Source organism: Sebastes umbrosus, chromosome 11, assembly GCF_015220745.1.
Source record: "Sebastes umbrosus isolate fSebUmb1 chromosome 11, fSebUmb1.pri, whole genome shotgun sequence".
Taxonomy (NCBI): domain Eukaryota; kingdom Metazoa; phylum Chordata; class Actinopteri; order Perciformes; family Sebastidae; genus Sebastes; species Sebastes umbrosus.
This window is the reverse complement of record NC_051279.1, coordinates 28,470,685-28,489,928: the sequence shown is the minus strand read 5'-3', so window position 1 is coordinate 28,489,928 and position 19,244 is coordinate 28,470,685. Positions and strand designations below refer to the sequence as shown.

At 41.5% G+C, this 19,244-nt stretch overlaps 2 protein-coding genes across 14 annotated transcripts in view; both read left to right on the top strand.

The window, feature by feature from the left end:
• ubr5 (ubiquitin protein ligase E3 component n-recognin 5) overlaps positions 1-8,663 on the top strand; it is a 44,055-nt gene extending 35,392 nt beyond the window's left edge. For 5 of the 11 annotated variants that reach the window (XM_037784113.1, XM_037784117.1, XM_037784120.1 and 2 more), the window contains 14 exons: positions 64-281; positions 1,304-1,424; positions 1,887-2,259; positions 3,087-3,174; positions 3,274-3,418; positions 4,597-4,784; positions 4,886-4,946; positions 5,710-5,891; positions 6,042-6,126; positions 6,243-6,398; positions 6,577-6,690; positions 7,163-7,307; positions 7,459-7,544; positions 7,923-8,135. In XM_037784113.1, the coding sequence (XP_037640041.1) occupies positions 64-281; positions 1,304-1,424; positions 1,887-2,259; positions 3,087-3,174; positions 3,274-3,418; positions 4,597-4,784; positions 4,886-4,946; positions 5,710-5,891; positions 6,042-6,126; positions 6,243-6,398; positions 6,577-6,690; positions 7,163-7,307; positions 7,459-7,544; positions 7,923-8,135 (2,175 nt within the window). Of the gene's footprint in view, positions 1-63; positions 282-1,303; positions 1,425-1,886; positions 2,260-3,086; positions 3,175-3,273; positions 3,419-4,596; positions 4,785-4,885; positions 4,947-5,709; positions 5,892-6,041; positions 6,127-6,242; positions 6,399-6,576; positions 6,691-7,162; positions 7,308-7,458; positions 7,545-7,922 lie in introns of all 11 variants that reach the window. The other 6 variants (XM_037784114.1, XM_037784121.1, XM_037784119.1 and 3 more) reach the window with 4 other exon arrangements.
• A 1,200-nt stretch (positions 8,664-9,863) lies between these two features.
• LOC119497059 (protein LYRIC-like) lies at positions 9,864-18,937 on the top strand. Of its 3 annotated transcripts, none has more exons than XM_037784850.1 (13): positions 9,864-10,510; positions 10,938-11,057; positions 12,532-12,613; positions 13,012-13,185; positions 13,626-13,676; positions 13,877-14,017; positions 15,186-15,263; positions 15,386-15,454; positions 15,547-15,695; positions 15,980-16,096; positions 16,491-16,598; positions 17,089-17,219; positions 17,922-18,937. In XM_037784850.1, exons 1-13 carry the CDS (start codon positions 10,175-10,177, stop codon positions 17,929-17,931), a joined length of 1,566 nt encoding a protein of 521 aa, XP_037640778.1. In that variant the 5' UTR covers positions 9,864-10,174; the 3' UTR covers positions 17,932-18,937. The 3 variants fall into 3 exon arrangements, with proteins under 3 accessions (XP_037640778.1, XP_037640779.1, XP_037640777.1); XM_037784849.1 differs by having other exon boundaries at positions 9,865-10,510; positions 17,089-17,215; XM_037784851.1 differs by lacking the exon at positions 17,922-18,937 and having other exon boundaries at positions 16,491-16,646; positions 17,089-17,215.
• The last annotated feature ends 307 nt before the right edge of the window (positions 18,938-19,244 follow it).

Sequence of the window (19,244 nt, the reverse complement as noted above, 5' to 3'; positions counted from 1 at the left end):
CTGTCAACATCCAAGACATCTGTTCACATTACTAAAGGACTACTCTGAACCCCACTCAAACAGATCCTGCCCACTAAGATGTCTTACTCAGCCAACCTGAAGAATGTGATGAGTATGGAAACTGGCCAGCGGAGCACTGAGAACCAGTCACTAGCAGAGCAGGAGATGGAGGCTTCCAAACCGGGCCCTTCACCCCACGACCTCGCCGCCCAGCTGAAGAGCAGCCTGCTCGCTGAGATTGGTCTCACTGAGAGTGATGGACCGCCTCTTCCGTCATTCAGGTACCAAACACTAAGCTGTGCTTTGTGATGTTGGCTTAGCTAATAGAGCTGGGACGATATGCTTATCTCCCGATTCGACACTATCACGATACTTGGGTGCCGATTGGATATGTATTACGATTCTACAAGTATTAAGATTCAATGTTACAGTTTATTGCAATTTTTGTTAACTTTTTTAACACTAGACCATGGGGAAAATGTTGAATCATACACGTCTAGTGACTTTTACTTTGGAAAATATCTAAATTGATTGAGCAGAAATCAAAGAGGGACATGTAATGTTTTATACTTCTGGTGAATATTATCCAATAAATCTTATTTCCATATATGTATTTTGTATATACAGTTCCCTTTTGTTAACACCTTATTTTGAAAAACCGGACTTCCGCTAACTTCACTAAGTCCGTCGCTATCTCTGAGCTCTCCCCGTCAGCTCCGTTCTCTTTATACATTCATGATCAGCTCCATCGGGGCCGTTTGAATGCATTTAACATAAATGTCAGTATATGGGTGCTCTACAGTTGTAGTTTCGACCCATTTGACCAGGGAGATGAGAGTGATGGCTGGCTTGACCGCATGTCACCGCGATACGATAACATTTCCTGTCCATGACAGAGTTAGCATGCAGCTTTAGCCATGATGTCTAGCTCTGCTTTTCCTGGCAATGTGTGAAACCCAACGTGTTCCCATACTTTACTGGATGTGCAGTGATAGAAATAAAATATTTAATTTCTATGTGTTTTACCATAGTTTAGATATGACGACTCAAAGAAGCAATTATTTTTTACAATAACAAAAACGTAAAATAAAAAAATTGCGATACATATGTGAATCACAACAACCCTTTATACAAATTCTATTACTAGGTAGAAAAGACAGCAGCGACCCGTGTCAGAAATTCTATGTAGATCATAGCCTAACCCTGAAGAAAACCTCAAATGTTTTAATGTACTATAATTTTGTTTTATATGCTAATAAGATGCAATAAGATCATCACAATTTGTGCCCCTGTTTCTGTCCAGACCTCACTGTAGTTTCATGGGGATGATGATCTCTCATGACATGCTGCTAGGCCGCTGGCGTCTGTCACTGGAGCTCTTTGGTCGTGTCTTCATGGAGGATGTTGGAGCGGAGCCTGGATCGGTACATTTTTTATTTATTATTTATTTACAAGTAAAAGTGGTAATTATCTCTACATTACCCCCATTTTTATATTTGTAGTAATGCTTTTAATTCCGAAACTGAGTTGTTGTTTTTTACTTTACAATAGATGGATATTGCAATGAGCTTCAATAAATATTATATGACAGTTAAAGTGCAGAAAATGCTTTACCTAAAACTACATACACTCCCAGCAGAAATTGAGCATCCCAATAGAATCCTCTTGCTTACTACTTGTGAAATGTGCATCCAATATTTATTGGTGTTTACCTTGGGTTGGTCTGCTAACAATCAGCTGAAACATGTATAGAGCTGCACACTAACAACTCTTATTGTATATATTCAAATAAAAAAAAAGTATAATTTCTATTTTTGGGATGATGGTGCCCTTGATGTCAGAGAGCAGAGTCAAAACTATTTTGTCATTTTTATTGTTTATCTCAGATCCTCACAGAGCTCGGCGGCTTTGAGGTGAAGGAATCCAAGTTCCGTCGGGAGATGGAGAAGCTGAGGAACCTGCAGTCCCGCGACCTGGCCCTGGAGGTGGACCGGGATCGAGACCAGCTAATACAGCAGACCATGCGTCAGCTAAATACACACTTTGGCAGGCGCTGCACGACCACGCCCATGGCTGTGCACCGGGTGAAGGTCACCTTCAAAGACGAGCCGGGCGAGGGCAGCGGCGTGGCCCGCAGCTTCTACACGGCCATCGCCCTGGCCCTCCTTTCCAACGATAAGCTGCCCAATCTGGACTGTGTTCAGAGTGTCAGCAAGGGCATGCAGGCCAGCAGTACGTGTCATCACGATTACAATTCAAGTATGACAATACATAGAAACTATACTGTACTATGGAACTCATTCATTGTTGCATTCAGTGGTGCTTTTTTGATGCTTAAAGCAGTTATCACATGAGTAAGTAGGGCTGTCAATCGATTAAAATACTTAATTGTGATTAATCACACATTTTTTATCTTTTCATAATGTACATTAAAAGGAGATTTGTCAAGTATTTAATACTCTTATCAACATGGGAGTGGGCTTGCTTCATGCAAATATATGTATATATTTATTACTGGAAGTCAATTAACAACACAAAACAATGACAAATATTGTCCAGAAACCCTCACAGGTACTGCATTTAGCATTAAAAAAAATATGCTTAATTCATAACATGGCAAACTGCAGCTCAACAGGCAACAACAGCTGTCAAGTGTGTTGACTTGACTATGACTTTATTGTCTGTAAAGGGGAGACTCGTGGGTACCCATAGAACCCGTTTTCACCCCCTGAAAATGGCCATGACATTTTTTTTTGCAAATATTTTGCTCATATTCCGGGCGTTATATTTAACCTCCGTCGTGATAAGCTAGTATGACACGACAAGCTAGTATGACATGGTTGGTACCAGTGGATTCTTTCGATTTTATAGTTTCATATACCAGTATCTTCACTCTAGCTTTAAGCCTGCTACAACTTCCGAAAGATCAATTGCATTAATGCGTTAAAGACATTAGTAGCATTAAAACTAATTTGCGTTAACGTGTTGTTAACTTTGACAGCCCTAGCAAAAAGAGATTCTTTTGACACAAGAAATTTATACTCAACAGTGATCTTGTTCTATTCAATGTGTGTTTGTGTCTGTAGATCTGATGCAGCGCTTGAGAAACAGAGACCGGGAAAGAGAGAGGAGAAGTGGAGGGCTTCGAGCCGGATCTCGTAGAGACCGAGACAGGTGAACTCCCACTTAATACATATATTCCCCTTTTTCAGTAAACAAAAAAAGTTTGTGCTGTGTGAGACTGAGACAAACCTGCGTGTTTGTGTTCTACAGAGACTCAAGGAGGCAGCTGTCCATAGACACCAGGCCTTTCAGGCCTTCGTCAGAGGGAAACCCCAGTGATGAGCCCGACCCCCTGCCTGCACACAGACAAGCCCTGGGAGAAAGGCTCTACCCACGTGTTCACGCAATGCAACCGGTAAGGAATCATCTGCATCCGTCAGAGCTCTGTGACACCAAAATAGATTTTTATCAGTTTAAGAACAGGTTGACATATCTTGACTGCCAGATTTGCATACAACTGGCACTTTTCAAATGAGTGGAAACATACTTTGACTACTCCACTCCATAACTATATTTATGATTACCAGGCTGGCTAACTGGAACAATTGAAGGTTTCCTTCACCATACTTAGTAGGGGTGGGAATCACCAGAGGCCCCAGGATACGATATTAGTACATGGATCACGGACTTCATGGGCTGTGCTGCACGCCCCACCTGTGCTGCCTGCTCTCTCTGTTGCCCCCCCAAGTTATGGAGTTATGGCAGCTATTGAAGATGCACTTTATTTTACCATGCACTTTAACCTTTGACTGCATAATTGCTCTTTGAACTGCATTATTTATTTAATGATATTGCACATGCGGACTGACTATATCTATTTATTATGTATTTAATTATTTTTTATAATCATTGTCTTATTATAATCATTGTCTTTTATATTGTTTTAGATTGTCTTGTCTTGTCGTTGTACCTGTACAATGACAATAAAGGAAATCTAATCTAATCTATCATAATACTTAAATCACGATACAATCTTATTGCGATTTTAAACATTTTGCGATATGCTGAGTATTGCAATAAGATATATTGCGATTTATTATTTTTTTCAAGTATAATTTATGCAGTTAGTCAACATCTGTTTTATCTAATAAGATAGAGTTTTTTACTCTGTTCCTCTCAGTTTTCATTTACATATCTTGAGGTCAGAGGTCAAGGCACCCTTTGAAAATGGCCATTCCAGTTTTTCCTTGCCTAAAATTAGCTCAACTTTGGAGCGTTATTTAGCATTCTTCCCGACAATAAAACACAACATGGTTGGTACCAATCGATTCCTTAGGTTTTCTAGCTTCATATGATACATATGATAGCATCTTCACTCTTGCTTTAAGACTGAGCCCGCCACAACCTGTGAAAGACAGAATAGTGTCCAGGCCCGTTTGGATTGTTAAGAGGTTAATCATTTATATAATAAAAGATAGATACTTGATGTCCATGTTTCCATACAATATTGCCACGCAAAATATCGCAATACTGTGCCATGTTGATTCCCCCCCCCCCCCAATATTTATACCAGCTGTGTGTTTGTCTCCTCAGGCGTTTGCCAGTAAAATCACAGGCATGTTGCTGGAGCTGTCCCCTGCACAGCTGCTGCTGCTGCTGGCTAGTGAGGATTCTCTCAGAGCCAGGGTGGAGGAGGCCATGGAGCTTCTCATTGCACATGGAAGGTCTGTTCACCATAGTGGCCCATACCGTGCTGCTCTTGTGTGCGACGCTGAAGTGATGTACGAGTAGACTGCAAAATTATATGAAAAAGAAATTGAGTTCCCTTGCAATGTGAAGTTTTCTAAACTAACTATCAACCTTTGGTCTCTGCCTCCTCCAGGGAAAATGGTGCCGACAGTATATTGGACCTGGGTCTTTTGGAGGCCCCAGAGAAAGCACAAGTAAACTCAACATCTCTGTTTCCACTCTATGCTGTAGACACGTAGAGTTATTCATTTCATTTCTACTTGTAAATAATCAGGGCTGGTTTGTAGGGATGGGTATCGTTAAGATTAGCGGTACTACTATTCTTACCGATACTGCTCATCAATCCGGTACTTTAACGGTACTCTTAACGGTACTCTTAACAGTTCTTTTTGTGTTTTTTTAAGAGAAAAAATTTCACAAATGAATAACAGAATTGACATTGCTGACATTTTGTCATATATACGGTATATAAATTAACATTCACGCAGCAACTGCAACAGCATTGTTTTGAACTAATCATTTATAATGTGATAATTAAAATGTAACGTAAATGAAATAAACAATTATTTATAGTATAAGAAACGGTCATGTTTTGAACATATCACTATTATAAACTATATAACCACACTTTGAACCGTTTTTGTTCTCTCCGACATTGTGGCTAAGACGACACAGACGACAGGCTGAGAGAGAGATCTCTCCTCTGGATTGGAAAATGCATCACTGACGAATGTTTTAATCTTATTACAAATTAGAAACAGAGTTTGTGAGATCAAAAGGTGCAAGATAACGTTTATGTAGCCTAAATAAATAGGAAATCAATTTTCTGGCTCATTTAGTACCGCGGTTCGGTACCCATCCCTAATAGTTTGGCATACTAACTAAGATTTCTCTCCTATAGACATAAAGTGACATGAAAGTCTCTGTACAATACATCCCTCTCTTTTGTGGTTTTAGCAACAGGAGAACCGTAAGCGTCATGGTTCGACCCGCAGCGTGGTCGACATGGAGTTGGACGACCCAGATGACGGAGACGACAACGCTCCTCTCTTCTACCAACCTGGCAAAAGAGGCTTCTACTCCCCTCGGCCCGGCAAGAACACAGAAGCCAGGCTGAACTGCTTCCGTAACATCGGCAGGTAATGAATTGTCCTCTTTATTGGTCAAACATGAAGGGAATTGTATTTGATTAGTTTGGTCAAAATCTTCAGAAGAGAACAATGTTGGGGAAAATGAGTCACATCTGAGTAGGAAACAATAATAAGTAAAATGTTGTGTTTTCTCTCCAGAATACTGGGTTTATGTCTGCTTCAGAATGAACTCTGTCCAATCACGTTGAACCGACATGTCATCAAAGTGCTGCTCGGGAGGAAGGTAAGAGAAAACATGTTTTTAGAATAGATTTTTCCACCTACGGTAAGAACCTGCTACATGAATGTTGATGCTTCTCAGAATGAAGTTGCTAAATGTACCTATTTTTGTTACTGCAGGTGAACTGGCATGACTTTGCATTCTTTGACCCGGTCATGTATGAGAGCTTGCGACAGCTGATCCGCCATTCTCAGGCTGGTGAAGCAGATGCAGTGTTTGCTGCCATGGACCTCGCCTTCGCCATTGACCTCTGCAAAGAGGAAGGGGCTGGACAGGTAAAGGACGACACTGTCAGTGTCACCATATGTAGATTGTACAGTGGAAACCGTTTATAGTGATCACGGCTGTCCGGGTCACGTTGATCACTATAAGCGGATGATTGTTATAACTGAATTTTTGAAATACGTTTGTTCCACAAAAGTGTTTGTTGATGGCTTATTCTTCCTGGTTCAGGTGGAGCTTCTGTCTGGTGGGGTCAACATGCCAGTAACTCCTCTCAATGTGTACGAGTACGTGAGGAAGTATGCTGAGCACAGAATGCTGGTGGTGGCTGAGCAGCCTCTCCACGTAAGTAAAACACTTAAAAAATATATTACTTTCTCTTAATTGGCTGTGAATTAGGGCTGTCAATTAATACAAATATTTAATTGTGATTATTGCACGTTTGTCCTTAGTTAATCATCATTAAGCATCGTTTTTATCTGTACAAAATGTATCTTAAAGGGAGAGTTGTCAGGTATTTAATACTCTTATCAACTTGGGAGTGGGTATGATGCTTTATGCAAAAGTATTTATATATTTATTATTGGAAATCAATTAACAACACAAAACAATGACAAATATTGTAAAGAAATTAGTGGCGTTAAAACAAATTTAATGATTTATCGCGTTCATTTTGACAGCCCTACTGTGAATACTCAGATGTTCTACCAAACCTTATCTCAAAGTGTGTCAGTTTGTTGGAACACAGACAAATGTTTTGTCTGTCACCAAAATGTGTGTTCACACCGGTTATGATGCATGTCTGTGTCTTTTGTAGGCAATGAGGAAGGGTTTGCTGGATGTGCTTCCTAAGAACGCCCTGGAGGACCTGACGGCCGAGGACTTCAGGCTGCTGGTCAACGGCTGCGGAGAAGTCAACGTCCAGATGCTCATTAGCTTCACCTCCTTCAATGATGAGTCTGGTATGCTGCTCTGTCTGGATTTCCTCTGCTCACTTCTGTTCATTTTCCTGTCTTGTCTCTTGTTTCCTGCATTAATTCAAAAATTCAAGATTTACGGTTGTACATTTTTGCTGTCACAGAGTAAGCATAGAGACTTGTATTCATCCAACAGGGGAAAACGCAGACAAACTACTGCAGTTTAAACGCTGGTTTTGGTCCATAGTGGAGAAGATGAGCATGACTGAAAGGCAAGATCTGGTAAGTCTGTTCTCATCGTGATCATTATCCTTCAAAACAAAGAGACTCATTGGTACTGTCAGCAGTTCAGTGCTCAGCATTGTCAATAACTGTTATTTGTACATTACATGAGGCTCAAATTATTAATTAAAATGTTAATTGAGCTAAGTCGTGACAAACTGATTTTAGAAACAACCTTCTTTTTTTGTTTTTACTTTGAGCACAAAATTAAGTTATTTGGCAAAAAAAATTTGGCAAACAGTGTGGCTTATCAACATATATATGAAATATCATAGAAATGCCAAAATACATGGAGGGGGGCTTTAAACAGTACAATGATTTTCCTGAAATAAATTGGATGGAAATGGTAAATGTCACAAATGATGTCCTTGTCCTCAGGTGTACTTCTGGACCTCCAGCCCTTCTCTGCCAGCCAGCGAGGAGGGCTTCCAGCCGATGCCCTCCATCACCATCCGGCCTCCAGACGACCAGCACCTCCCCACAGCCAATACCTGCATCTCACGTCTCTACGTGCCACTCTATTCTTCAAAACAGATACTCAAACAGAAACTCCTGCTAGCCATTAAGACCAAGAATTTTGGTTTTGTGTAGAGGTTCGACAGAAAAGAGTTTAAAAAAAAAAAGGAAAAAAATAAAAACATGTTTACTGTTGTGTAATATTTACCTAGCTCCATTTTTGTAGATTTATTTTTTGTCTATACAATTTTATGAAATTCGACATACTGTCGCTGTCTCCCCAGGCGATAATATTTGTTTGTGTTGTGAACACAAACAGCTTGTTATTTTTATTTCAATTTTTATTGTTTTCTTTTGTGTTGATGAAGAAGAGGTATACAGTCCAGAACATTCCTGCATTGGCACTGTAAAACGTAAAGCCCACAGCCCTGCTCTATTGGCTTAAACTTTTGCTTCCCAGGAATGTGGTTTGACAGAAAGCTGTCTGCCGAAACCCAGCCAAAGATGACAGCAGTAGAAGTATTTAAAAGAAGAAAAGAAGACACACTGTGATTATAAGTTTTTTCCTTCCCTAGAAAAGTCACTGCTGCCTTTGTGGAAAGTCCTTTTTTTCTTGTACAGGGGGAGTAGGGAATTTCAAAATAAACTTGGATGCAAATAAGTTGTCCAGTCTTTTTTTTTTTTTTGGTTTCCTTTCTTAGTGCTTTATGCTAAGAGTAGTCGGGAATTCTTGTTACATGAGTGTTAGAGGAGGCTGCTTACTTGTGACAAAGTTTTAACCTGCTCTACACCGGATAACCTTTATTTAATCTTTACTCCAGCCCTTCATAGGCCATTGGGTAAGTTTTTGTTTTATTTGTATTGTATTATAAATAAAAAATGTAAAAGAAAAATCGTACAAAGTAGGGTTTTGCAAAAACCATCATTGCCTGAAAACAGCCATGAGGAGGTGCAGACCTGTAGTTATCGCTCAGAACACTTGAATTACAATATGCTAAAAAGTTATTATGGAATTTTTGCCCAATGATGCCAAAAAATATTCTCCCTACTGCAGGTTAAATCGATATTTTGTAGTGGGACTGAATTGGGCCAATCAGCGTGGGAGAAATCGTAGCCCCGCCCATTTCATTGGAGCTGTCACCGCCCGATCGTGTTGCCTTCAAAAAATTTGTGAAAAATGGAATTTCGAGCACAGTTAATTAGTTTGGGAAAAGTCCGAATATATGACAGCCGAAATATTGGGCTGTGTTATATTTTGGGGGTTAAGGCACCAACTGATAGAAAATGTGATGCATGAAATGTCATCAAAACGAAAAATTTAGAAGGCAAGGCAAAGCAGCCTTATTTGTATAGCACATTTCAGCAACAGGGCAATTCAAAGTGCTTTACATAAACAAAGTGAAAAGTGAAAAAGAACATTAAGACATAATTAAAACAGTTATAAAAACATATTAGAAAATAAAAACAAGTTAAAAATAAAAGCTAGGATAGAAGCTAAAATATAATATAACACGAGTAAAAGCTGTAGTGCAGTATAAGATCATTATCTGGTTTAAAAAAAGGCAGCAGCAAAACAGGACAGTTTTAAGCTTTGATTTAAAAGAACTAGGAGTTGGAGTTGGTCCTGCAGGTTTTAGAAACCTGGAAGAAACTCCACATTATGCATACAAAATACATATATAGAAATAAGATTGATTGGATTATATTCACCAGAAGTATAAAACATTACATGTCTCTTATAAATTAAAAAGAAAATACCACTAATTTGTGAGGGAAATGTCTATTCCTTGATTTATATCTTTGAACCTGGAAGAAACTCCACATTTACAAGCGCCAGTGAAGGCAGCACGTCTCCAGTCAGAACCGTACGGAGCCATATGAGGTGAACCTGCGCTGCTCTCGGTCACATTGTGGTGGTGGTCAGCAGCTAGCGGAGGAGGATTATCTTACAATCACTTACCAACTAGCTCGCTGGATAACTTAGTTTGTCACGACTTAGCTTAGATATCTAGCTGTCTGTCAGACTAGCCCTGATGTGTCAGGAGGAGGAGTAGGAGGTGAACTAGTTGTCTTCATCATGTCCAAGTGGTTCCGTTATTTCTAGCTATCACACCGCAGGCTTATAGAGGCGAGCACAGCGTGACTACCAGGTCTGATAGAAACACACAATAGAGATGGAGCAGTGGCAGGACGAGGCCTCTCAGCAGGTCAAGCTGCTCACACGTCGTCTGAATGAGCTGCTGACTCGAGGAGTGGGTCTGCTGCGCTCCGAGCTCGGAGTGGACCTGGGTCTGCAGCCGGAGCTCATCCCGCCCTGGGTGATCCTCTTAGCGGCGTGCAGCGGGCTGGTACTGATGGTCGCTCTGTGGGCCTCAGCCTGCCGGTCCCTCTTCAAGAAGAGACCCGCTGTCTGCCCTCTGGAGGACGACGACGGGGAAGAAGTGAAGCGGGCTGGCGGTAAACCTGTCAAACCAGAGGAACCGAAGAAGAAGAAGAAGAAGACAGAGAAGGTATTACAATATAACCCTTTCTTTAGCTTCATAGCTGTTAGCAAGGCTAGCCGCCGAGCTAGCACCACACAAGGCCTATGGAAAGGAGGCTAGGTCAAGCGTCATATCTTTTGGGGTATTGCACATGCGCAATAGAATATAGCCTGCACTCGCCGAGATTGAGCCAATCAAAACGCAGCTTGAGTTACACCGCGCATGCGTTGTACCCCACACAAAACAAGACCCGTGTCCCATCCTCCTTCTATAGGCCTTGGCACCACAGTGACAGTTGACTCATGGTTAAAAAACCCCAGCTAGCTCCAGGCTAGTGTGCCTGGAGCTAGCTGGCCTTGTGGATGTTATTATTACATATTGATTGCTTGAAAGGAATATAGTTGAAAATGGTCATACAACCCTATACATTTCTTTCTTCACATGTGTATTACAGAAAGCCCAGCCCAATGGGAGAGCTGTTGCTGAAGCACAGGAAGAAGCCATAGCGTTGGAGGAGATAGTGCCACATCATCAGTCGCCCACACCAGAAGTCAAGGCTGACAAGGCTGCAGAGGTAATTTGCTGTGATAAAGACGTTATGACAACATGGTGATATGACCTGAACATCTTGATCTGTCCGCTGTGATGGATGTTCCCAGGTTATATGTTTGTATTAATGTTTTAGCTGCTTTATTTTCCCCCCTTAACCTCTGACCTCAATATATATGAATGAAAATGGGTACCCACGAGCCTCCCCTTTACAGACATGCATTATTATGATAATCACATGCAGTTGTTGGGCTGCAGTCTCCCCTTTACAGACAATAAAATCATAGTCAAGTCAACACACTTGACAGCTGTTGTTGCCTGTTGAGCTGCAGTTTGCCATGTTATGATTTGAGCATATTTTTTATGCTAAATGCAGTACCTGTGAGGGTTTCTGGATAATATTTGTCAATGTTTTGTGTTGTTAATTGATTTCCACTAATAAATACATACATACATTTTGCAAGAATATTTCCCCACTCCCATGTTGATAAGAGTATTAAATACTTGACAGATCTCCCCTTTAAGGTACATTTTGAACAGATACAAAATGTGATTAATTTGCCTCTGTGTGGCATCTGATTCAAGATTTCACAGACCGGAGGAAAACAACCAATCAGAGCTGAGCTAGAGCCTTGCAGTCTCTGAGCAGCTGTCGAGGCGAGAAATAGGCATTACACTAACAGAATATTGATTCATATTTGATCAGCGCTGCCTAGTTTGATCAGAGTTCGCGAGTGATTGACAGCTGCCTCCGTTTAATGAACAGCTAACAGGAACGCTTTCTCTCTCTCTGAAATGACCAGTGATTGGCCAAAGTCTCCTGTCACGGGCTTGAAAACAGAGCCATGCAGAAGTCTAGTTATCTTTAGCTGCCATCAGAATCCGCTTTATTGCCAAGTAGGGTTCACATACAAGGAATTTGCTTTGCTATTGCTTTTAAGTCACATCATCATTTTCAGGTCCTCTTCTATGCAAAGCAGTGGAGCAAATGCCACATTTTCTCACTGTCACCCTGCAATGATGTAACCAGACCAGCTGCCAGTGTTAGGTTACAGTTTTTAACTTACAGATGCAGCAAAATCCTGGAGGATGGCTCCTGGTTTAGGACAGCACAAGGTGCAGCCTTTCATCTGAGGCCACCCTCTGGATACCACATAGTAACACAGCCTGTGGTCCTAAAGGTGCTAGAGTCAGAAGATGTAATTGTGCATACACTAAGAGATGGAAGTAGTATTTTAGATGTAACATATTTAGGGAGTCTCGGACAGTGGATGTAGTTTCACTTATAAATAGACGTAGCTTGAGCGTGCTGATTTGATTGACTGCCCATCGGGCCGCTTGCCCAGTTGCTGTTCCTGGAAGGTGAAATCATATGTGCTGTATAGTATCTCTACTGTAGCTCTGCCCCTTTTTCTTTAAACTCTGTCTCACAATCCCAGATGTTTTTTTTTTTTTAATCTTTCTTTTCTACTTTATGCCCACTATTTCTCTTCTTCTAGTTAAAAAAGTCTAAGAAGAAGGCCAAACAGTCTGTAAAGGAGACCAAGACAGCGACTGCAGTTGGAAAAGAACCAGAAGAAGGTGAGATATTATGAACTGTAGCATAATTAAAGTTTTCTGTCAAAGTGATGTCTGGGTATCGTATTTGAAGAGGCCTGTTTTCATTTTTTTCTTAGTAAGCCATCATTTTCAGTAACCAGGTCATTGCACGACAAAGGGAATAACTTCTGTACTTTTTTTTTAACGGATTTGAACCTGGCCTTGGTAAAGAACAAAACAACTTGATTCATACCCGACATATTATGGTAGAATGGGACCTGCCTTTTCTCAGCTAAATATATGTCGTGTGTATTTGAACAGCCTCTGCATCTCTTTCTTTATCCTGCCTAATCCATACCATATTTCCTCACTAATCCCATAATGAAACCTGGCAGTATTTTGCAACTAATTCCACGCTGCACTACAATGGTACTTTTCAGGCACATGGGAGACCAAGGTCAGCAACAAGGAGAAGCGTGAGCAACGCAAGAAGGACAAAAGCTCCAGTGACGGCTCAGCCAGTCCTGGAGGAGGGGACACACCTGTGAGCACTCCCCCGGAGAAGCCCAAGGCCTCTGCAGCGCCCACATCTGCCAGCCAGAAGAAGAAAAAAGGTGGCTCTTAAAAGACAGAACTCTTTAATACCATGTATATTTTCATTTAGGCAGTTATTTTCTTCATTTGAGAAGTTTTAAAGTTGGGAAGAGGGAAGGAGTTTTTGCAGCCTAATATGGCACCTAGAGAGAGCTGTTTCTGTGTGTTGTTATGTAAAGGCTGTTTTTGCGTTTGGTTGGTCTCTTGTTGACAGGAGGACACACTATAAATACAGGCTTTAGGGGAATTTAATTGACTCCCAGAGGGAGTTTTCCCTGAAGTGTTTCAGCTGAATTGTTTGTGTGGGTGCTCCCCTCATTAATAGCCTCTCATGGAAAGTGTTCTTGACATTAGGTTAGGTTATCTTTATTGTCATGAGGACAAGTTTGTTTCGCAGCCATGGTTCACATAAAAACAGAATACAAAGACATATATTGACCTTTTAATTCTTTCTTTTCAGGAGAATCCCCAAAGGTGAAGGCAGAGAAGGTTGAGGCTGTTGTATCTCAAGGTAATTATCAGCAGAAAACGCTTCACCCATTGACTGGTTACCAGTTCAGAAAGACACCCCAAGCACTGATATCTCATCTATTCAAAATCTTTACTTGACCAATAGTATATGTGCTTCATTGGGAACTCCCATATTAGATGTGTCGGCAACCTGATCTGTGTTTATTCTGGCTGAGTATCCAGTTTCTCTCCTGGTATCAGTTAACAGCAGTGAGGTGGTGGCGGTGGCTGCTGGTGTGACTGACATGGCTGTGAAGGTTCCTGCTCCCACCGTTGCGCCAAAGACGGGCCCCTGGACAACCACTAGAGAACCAGCATCACTGTGGAAAGCGGAGATGGATGGTAAAAATGTTTTACCAATTAATTGCTGTTACTGAACCCCACATGTGTTTATGTAAAAGTATTATGGCATTCCATGTTATGACTAGTTCACACTACAAGACTTTCAGAGTCGTCAGATGGCTGTTCTGTTCACGCTAGACAACTTGCTGTCTTGTAATGAGGATTCTTTAAGTCGTTGTGGGTTTCACACTACATGACTGACTGGCGACGGGGTCACACACACTACAGGATCTTTCACCTGGAGGAATCCACGACGTCTTCAAACTACGTTTTGTCACGAAAACACACAAGAAATACACGAGATGCACAAGACATGTTGTCGTTGGCACGTGTTCATAAAATAGCCTGTTTCCACACGTCTTTTATAATGCAAATGCAACACATACAGTAAGTTCTTATTGTTACAGGGGACCTCTCCTCCCTCTTTTAACAGTTCACACATAATGCTCGAGGGCCGATGTGCGAGCAGCGAGCCGATTTGTCTCTGATTTGGGGCTTTTGTCGGGGATCTCCCAAAATCTTTCAGGGAGTGGGAAATCAGGGCTGAAGTCGTGTCGTGTGCAATAGCTATAAGTGATAATGCCTCATGAAGTGTCCATTATCAGGAATTAATGGATGAAGGAGACCAGAACCGTCCTCCTCCCTCTCAGTTAATCACATTAAAAAATACTGTACTTACTTACAAATGTAGTGACAGTCATTTATTAATTTATTCTTTCATTCATGGTTAGTCAAACTGCCTCTTAGTGACTAGCTGTTTTTAAATAAATTTAATTAAATTTTCCAAATTCTCCAGGTGAGAATTTGTGTAGAGTTAGCAGAGAGCTACAGAAATGTCTACTCAAGTTCAACATGTAGACTTAAACTACAGTAAATTGTTTGAGCAACACACAACCCAGTTCCTATATCCAGTTCCAAATGATTGATCAGAATTGATTGGCATCATGTCAAAAGCTACACAATTATAGCCCAGTTTGGGAGGGAAAAGATGTAATTATCCTTAAAGTTTGGAGCTAAAGAAATACTGGACAGGTCTGCACAATGTCAGGAAACGGTTGTTTTATGTAATGGAAAGCTCAAGCAGTTTTTATCCACATGCTCATCCACTGATTGATAAGTTAAAGTGTTGAATATTGACATCATAGCATCTGTGAAATGTGTGTTTTAGAGTCGTGGACTGTGATTGACAGGCCCACAACAGAGCGAAATCTGGTGTCTATAACTGGACTGGGTGTTGGTACTGCTGGTAAGTAGACAATACACTGGTGGTGGTTTAACCCGGCTCACACCCCTAGATGGCGCAGTTTTCCAACGCATCTCTTGTGGATGGCAGGTTGAGTTCTTGTTCTTGTTCTTGTGTGTTTGTAGAGCCCCAGCCTGTGAGCGACCTGCCCTGGCTCAGTCAGCCCAGAGTGGACGACGAGTGGTCTGGACACAGTAAGGATAACAGAACCACTCTATTTAACTTTGATGGAACTTTATAGTTTTGCCACTTCTAACCACTTTCTGATGGTGTTTGTGTTTCTCAGACGGTAGTTCAGCGGACCCTAGCTCTGACTGGAACGAGCCCACTGAAGCCTGGGGCAACTTCGTAGAGCCCACTCCTGAGCCCCCTCCTCCTGCTGTGGAGCAGCCCCTCCCTGAGACCACCAAGGCCAATCTGTTGATTGGAGCGGCTGTAAGTATGCCCAGGCATAGGACAAAGACTAAGCATCATGGGAGTTACCTGGGATTTTAAAAAATAACAACCCAGTAATTGATGACACCTCTGGGTGCAGCTGCTGCTCATAGTGGTGACTCAGCACAATAGACCGACGTCATCAAACACCAACAGGGATGATATCAAACATGCAATATCATGTTCACATCACGTACACATTTCATTACCATATTTGCTGCTCTGTTCCGCTGTTTATTGTTTTTAATTTTCTGAGTCATGTTTTATCGATGTGCGTTTGTCAGGACGATGATGAAGATGAGAAGGACAAGGGAGAGACTGCTGCTGATGGAGCAGCTAAAACTAAAAAGAAGAAAAAGAAGAAGAAGAAGGCCGCTGAGGAGGGAGGAACAGCTGGCCAGGTAACTGCTAGTGAGAACAGACACACACATACACACACACACACACACACAGTGCAGAAATAGATGTGACATAAGCAATTATTCTGCAAATGTTGGAGTATAAAAACCTAGAAAGCCTGAATGTATCACACTCTGAGTGTACAAGGCTCTGTGGCCCTGTACTTTGATACGTACATCACCGGGTGCATCTAGCCTGTATAATCCAGTAATAATAGATTGCTTACTACTAATTATTACTATGGAAATGTAACATTTTCTCCTGACATTCAAGAAGCTTGTTTATTCTCTTGGCCCTCGTGATCAGCTCATTCATGTTGCAGTCTTTGACATTTCTAGAGTTGACTTTGAATTCACTGCACAGTTTGGGTGTAAACTTGGCTTGTGTCCTGTGAAGGGTGAGGAGCCAGAGAAGGAGGCGCCACCTGCAGCCTCTTTGAAGAAGCAGCCACCTGTTCAAGAGAAAGCTGCTACCGTCCAGCCCGTCAAAGCAGCTGCTGTCGAGGTCAGTGGTGCTAATATCTGACACCAGAGCCAGATCATCTAAAGCTGGGTATCCACCAAAAGGCTTTTAGTCCCTGGAACTACTTTTCAAGGAACTAAAAGGTTCCTTCAGCCCACTGTTGTCTGCATGTCCTCCGCGGTCTAAAGACCTGCGAAGATTAGGCAAATTAGTCCGCTGACGTAAAAGAAAAAAAGCGACATAACATGGGACGAGGGCTCTTGCGGTGGAAACAGGGCTTAAACAGTATTTTTCTGCAGAACAGTTCCTGTTATGTTGTTTTTAACATTAAAAAGGCCAAGGGGTTCGAACACTGTTAGGTGTGTCCCTAAAACTGGCCATTCAGTCAAATTACATTAAGATGAATCATGTAAATGTAAATTTGCCACGTGCAGTATTTCGTAACTGCAGTGGGTTGATGGATTTTAACTGCTTCATTTGTTCGTCTCTTGCTGAGGTGATCGAAGCTAACCATGTTTCCTTTCTCTTGTAGGCGAGAGTGGAGAAACCAGTGAAGGAAAACATATCCCAGAAACCCCCTGTCACACAAGTGCCACAGAAGCCAACTGATGGAGAGCCCACTGCCAAGCAGAGCAACCTTTCTGCTCCAACACAACAAAGTAAGCACATTTAAACCTCACTAAGAGGTTACAATGGTCCTCAGGTCCATTGTCCTCAGATCTACGGCGATGTCAGCAACCCACCCGACCTGTCTTGAAACACGGACCCTGTCTCATTTCCCATGCTTTGTGGGTGTGACTTTTTTGCTGTGTCATCCGATTCATATTTTTAATACCAACGTTTTTAATGATTAAATTGTTTATTAGAGCACAAACTTGTTTGCATAACCTAGGCCATCCTACTGAAAACTGTCTTATATAGCTCAACAGTTGAGTCAAATTTCCAACAGCTTGTTTAATATCAATGGTGTACATTTACCTTGCTTAAACTCACTGCTTCTCTTGCCTACAAAATTAAATCCAAACCTGAAAAATCAGAGTTAGTGTTGTGAATTGTTTCTTATTTAAGCTGAACCAGAGGCAGATTTATTAAACTTTCTTAAAGATACGAATCTGTGCGCATTTCTTGCACATTTCCTGGCCTTGTTGTCCCTGTATTATCCTCTTCTGAGCATCACTCTGAGCCATCAAATTAGATTGACCTTTTTGAAAAACAATGATGAGCTCTTTTCTTAACAGTAAACCAAATGGATGTGTGATCCTTCTGACGTTCACCATTTGTGAAAGCTTGAAATTATATAAAACCACGTGACACATGTTAAGAGTTGTGGGACTAATCCCCCTCTCCTTTTTTGTGTTTCCACAGAAAAACCTGAGGAGAGCCAAGCGGCGCCCAAGCCGGCAAAGAAAAAGAAGGCGAGGAGAGAGACATGAGACTGAGTCCACTCTGCAGACCTCTGTATGCAAAAGACTTCATATCCTGTTTATGCAACACCTTTTGTGACAAGAACTTTTGAAGTAAGGTCTTCACGACGGACTTAAACCTTAAAACCAGTCTGGAAAATGAGACACCTTTTATACACGTCGAGTGTCAGCAGATGGACGGATTGAAAACTGAACCTACAGTAGATGCAGTGCAATCTAATGTAATGCGGTGTTAATGATTTTTAAGTATGCATTTGATACTCTCGATTCTGTCTTCTAATTCCACTGAATCAAGTAACTGATTTGAAAGAGCTGTATTGTAGTAACTAGACGTAGAAAATACTGATCATGTTTAGAAATTTGATGTTGTGGTGTCTAACGACTGGAGTTTACTGTGTAGAGAATGAAGAAACGATCAACATGCTTCAGGTCACTCAACACTGGGCCATAATGTTGAACTGGCCTTTGCTTTTTGCAGTCTTTTATTTTGCTCTCACATTTGTGCGTCATGATGGTACAGTGTTGGTCGGAAAAGAGCCGAGAGATCAAATGGTTATTTCAACGTCGACGGCTCAACAGGGTGTAAACATTTGTGACATAAACGAGACATGCAGGAAAGGGAATCATGTCAGCTCTGTATTTCTGCATTCTTATCTGTGACTACGACATTTCAACTGACTCAGTCCCATCTGTTTTGTCCCTCGTTTGATGTCGTACTGCGGTGTTTTCGAGACAAACGGTTTCCTTGCCGTTTTTACTATCTGTGAGCGCTTCGTGGCCAGAGCCGTGTGGGAGCCTCTGATCGTAGATGTACCGTTGCAGTGTCATCCGCCTCTTCATGATTTTCCACCTGTGGTTGATTCGAAAGTCTTCAGAACCTTTTGTAAAACCAGTTTGTAATAAAAGAAAAGCTAAAGCCATATGTAAAAAGACTAAATAAAGGCCAGTTTTTCTATATTTTGGGTATTCTTTTGAAGAAACGTAATGGGCAAATTACTTCAGCCATCAGAACAGACAGCTTTTCATGAGCTGTCAGGTTGAAGCCTCAGGTCTGCAGATGCCCTTTACACAATAAATAGTTCCCCTCACCCTGCGCTCTGTCCTGCACTTCCTCTGTCAAGTGCAAAAGCTTTATCTGGGAATGCCACAATGGAGCCAGGTCTCTGTGAAGATGAGGGCACAACAGTCTCTGATCTCCCGTTGCTGGGTTAGCCTGAGTCTTAAAATACCAAAAGATATTGTGTTTTGCACCTGTCGGAAAAAC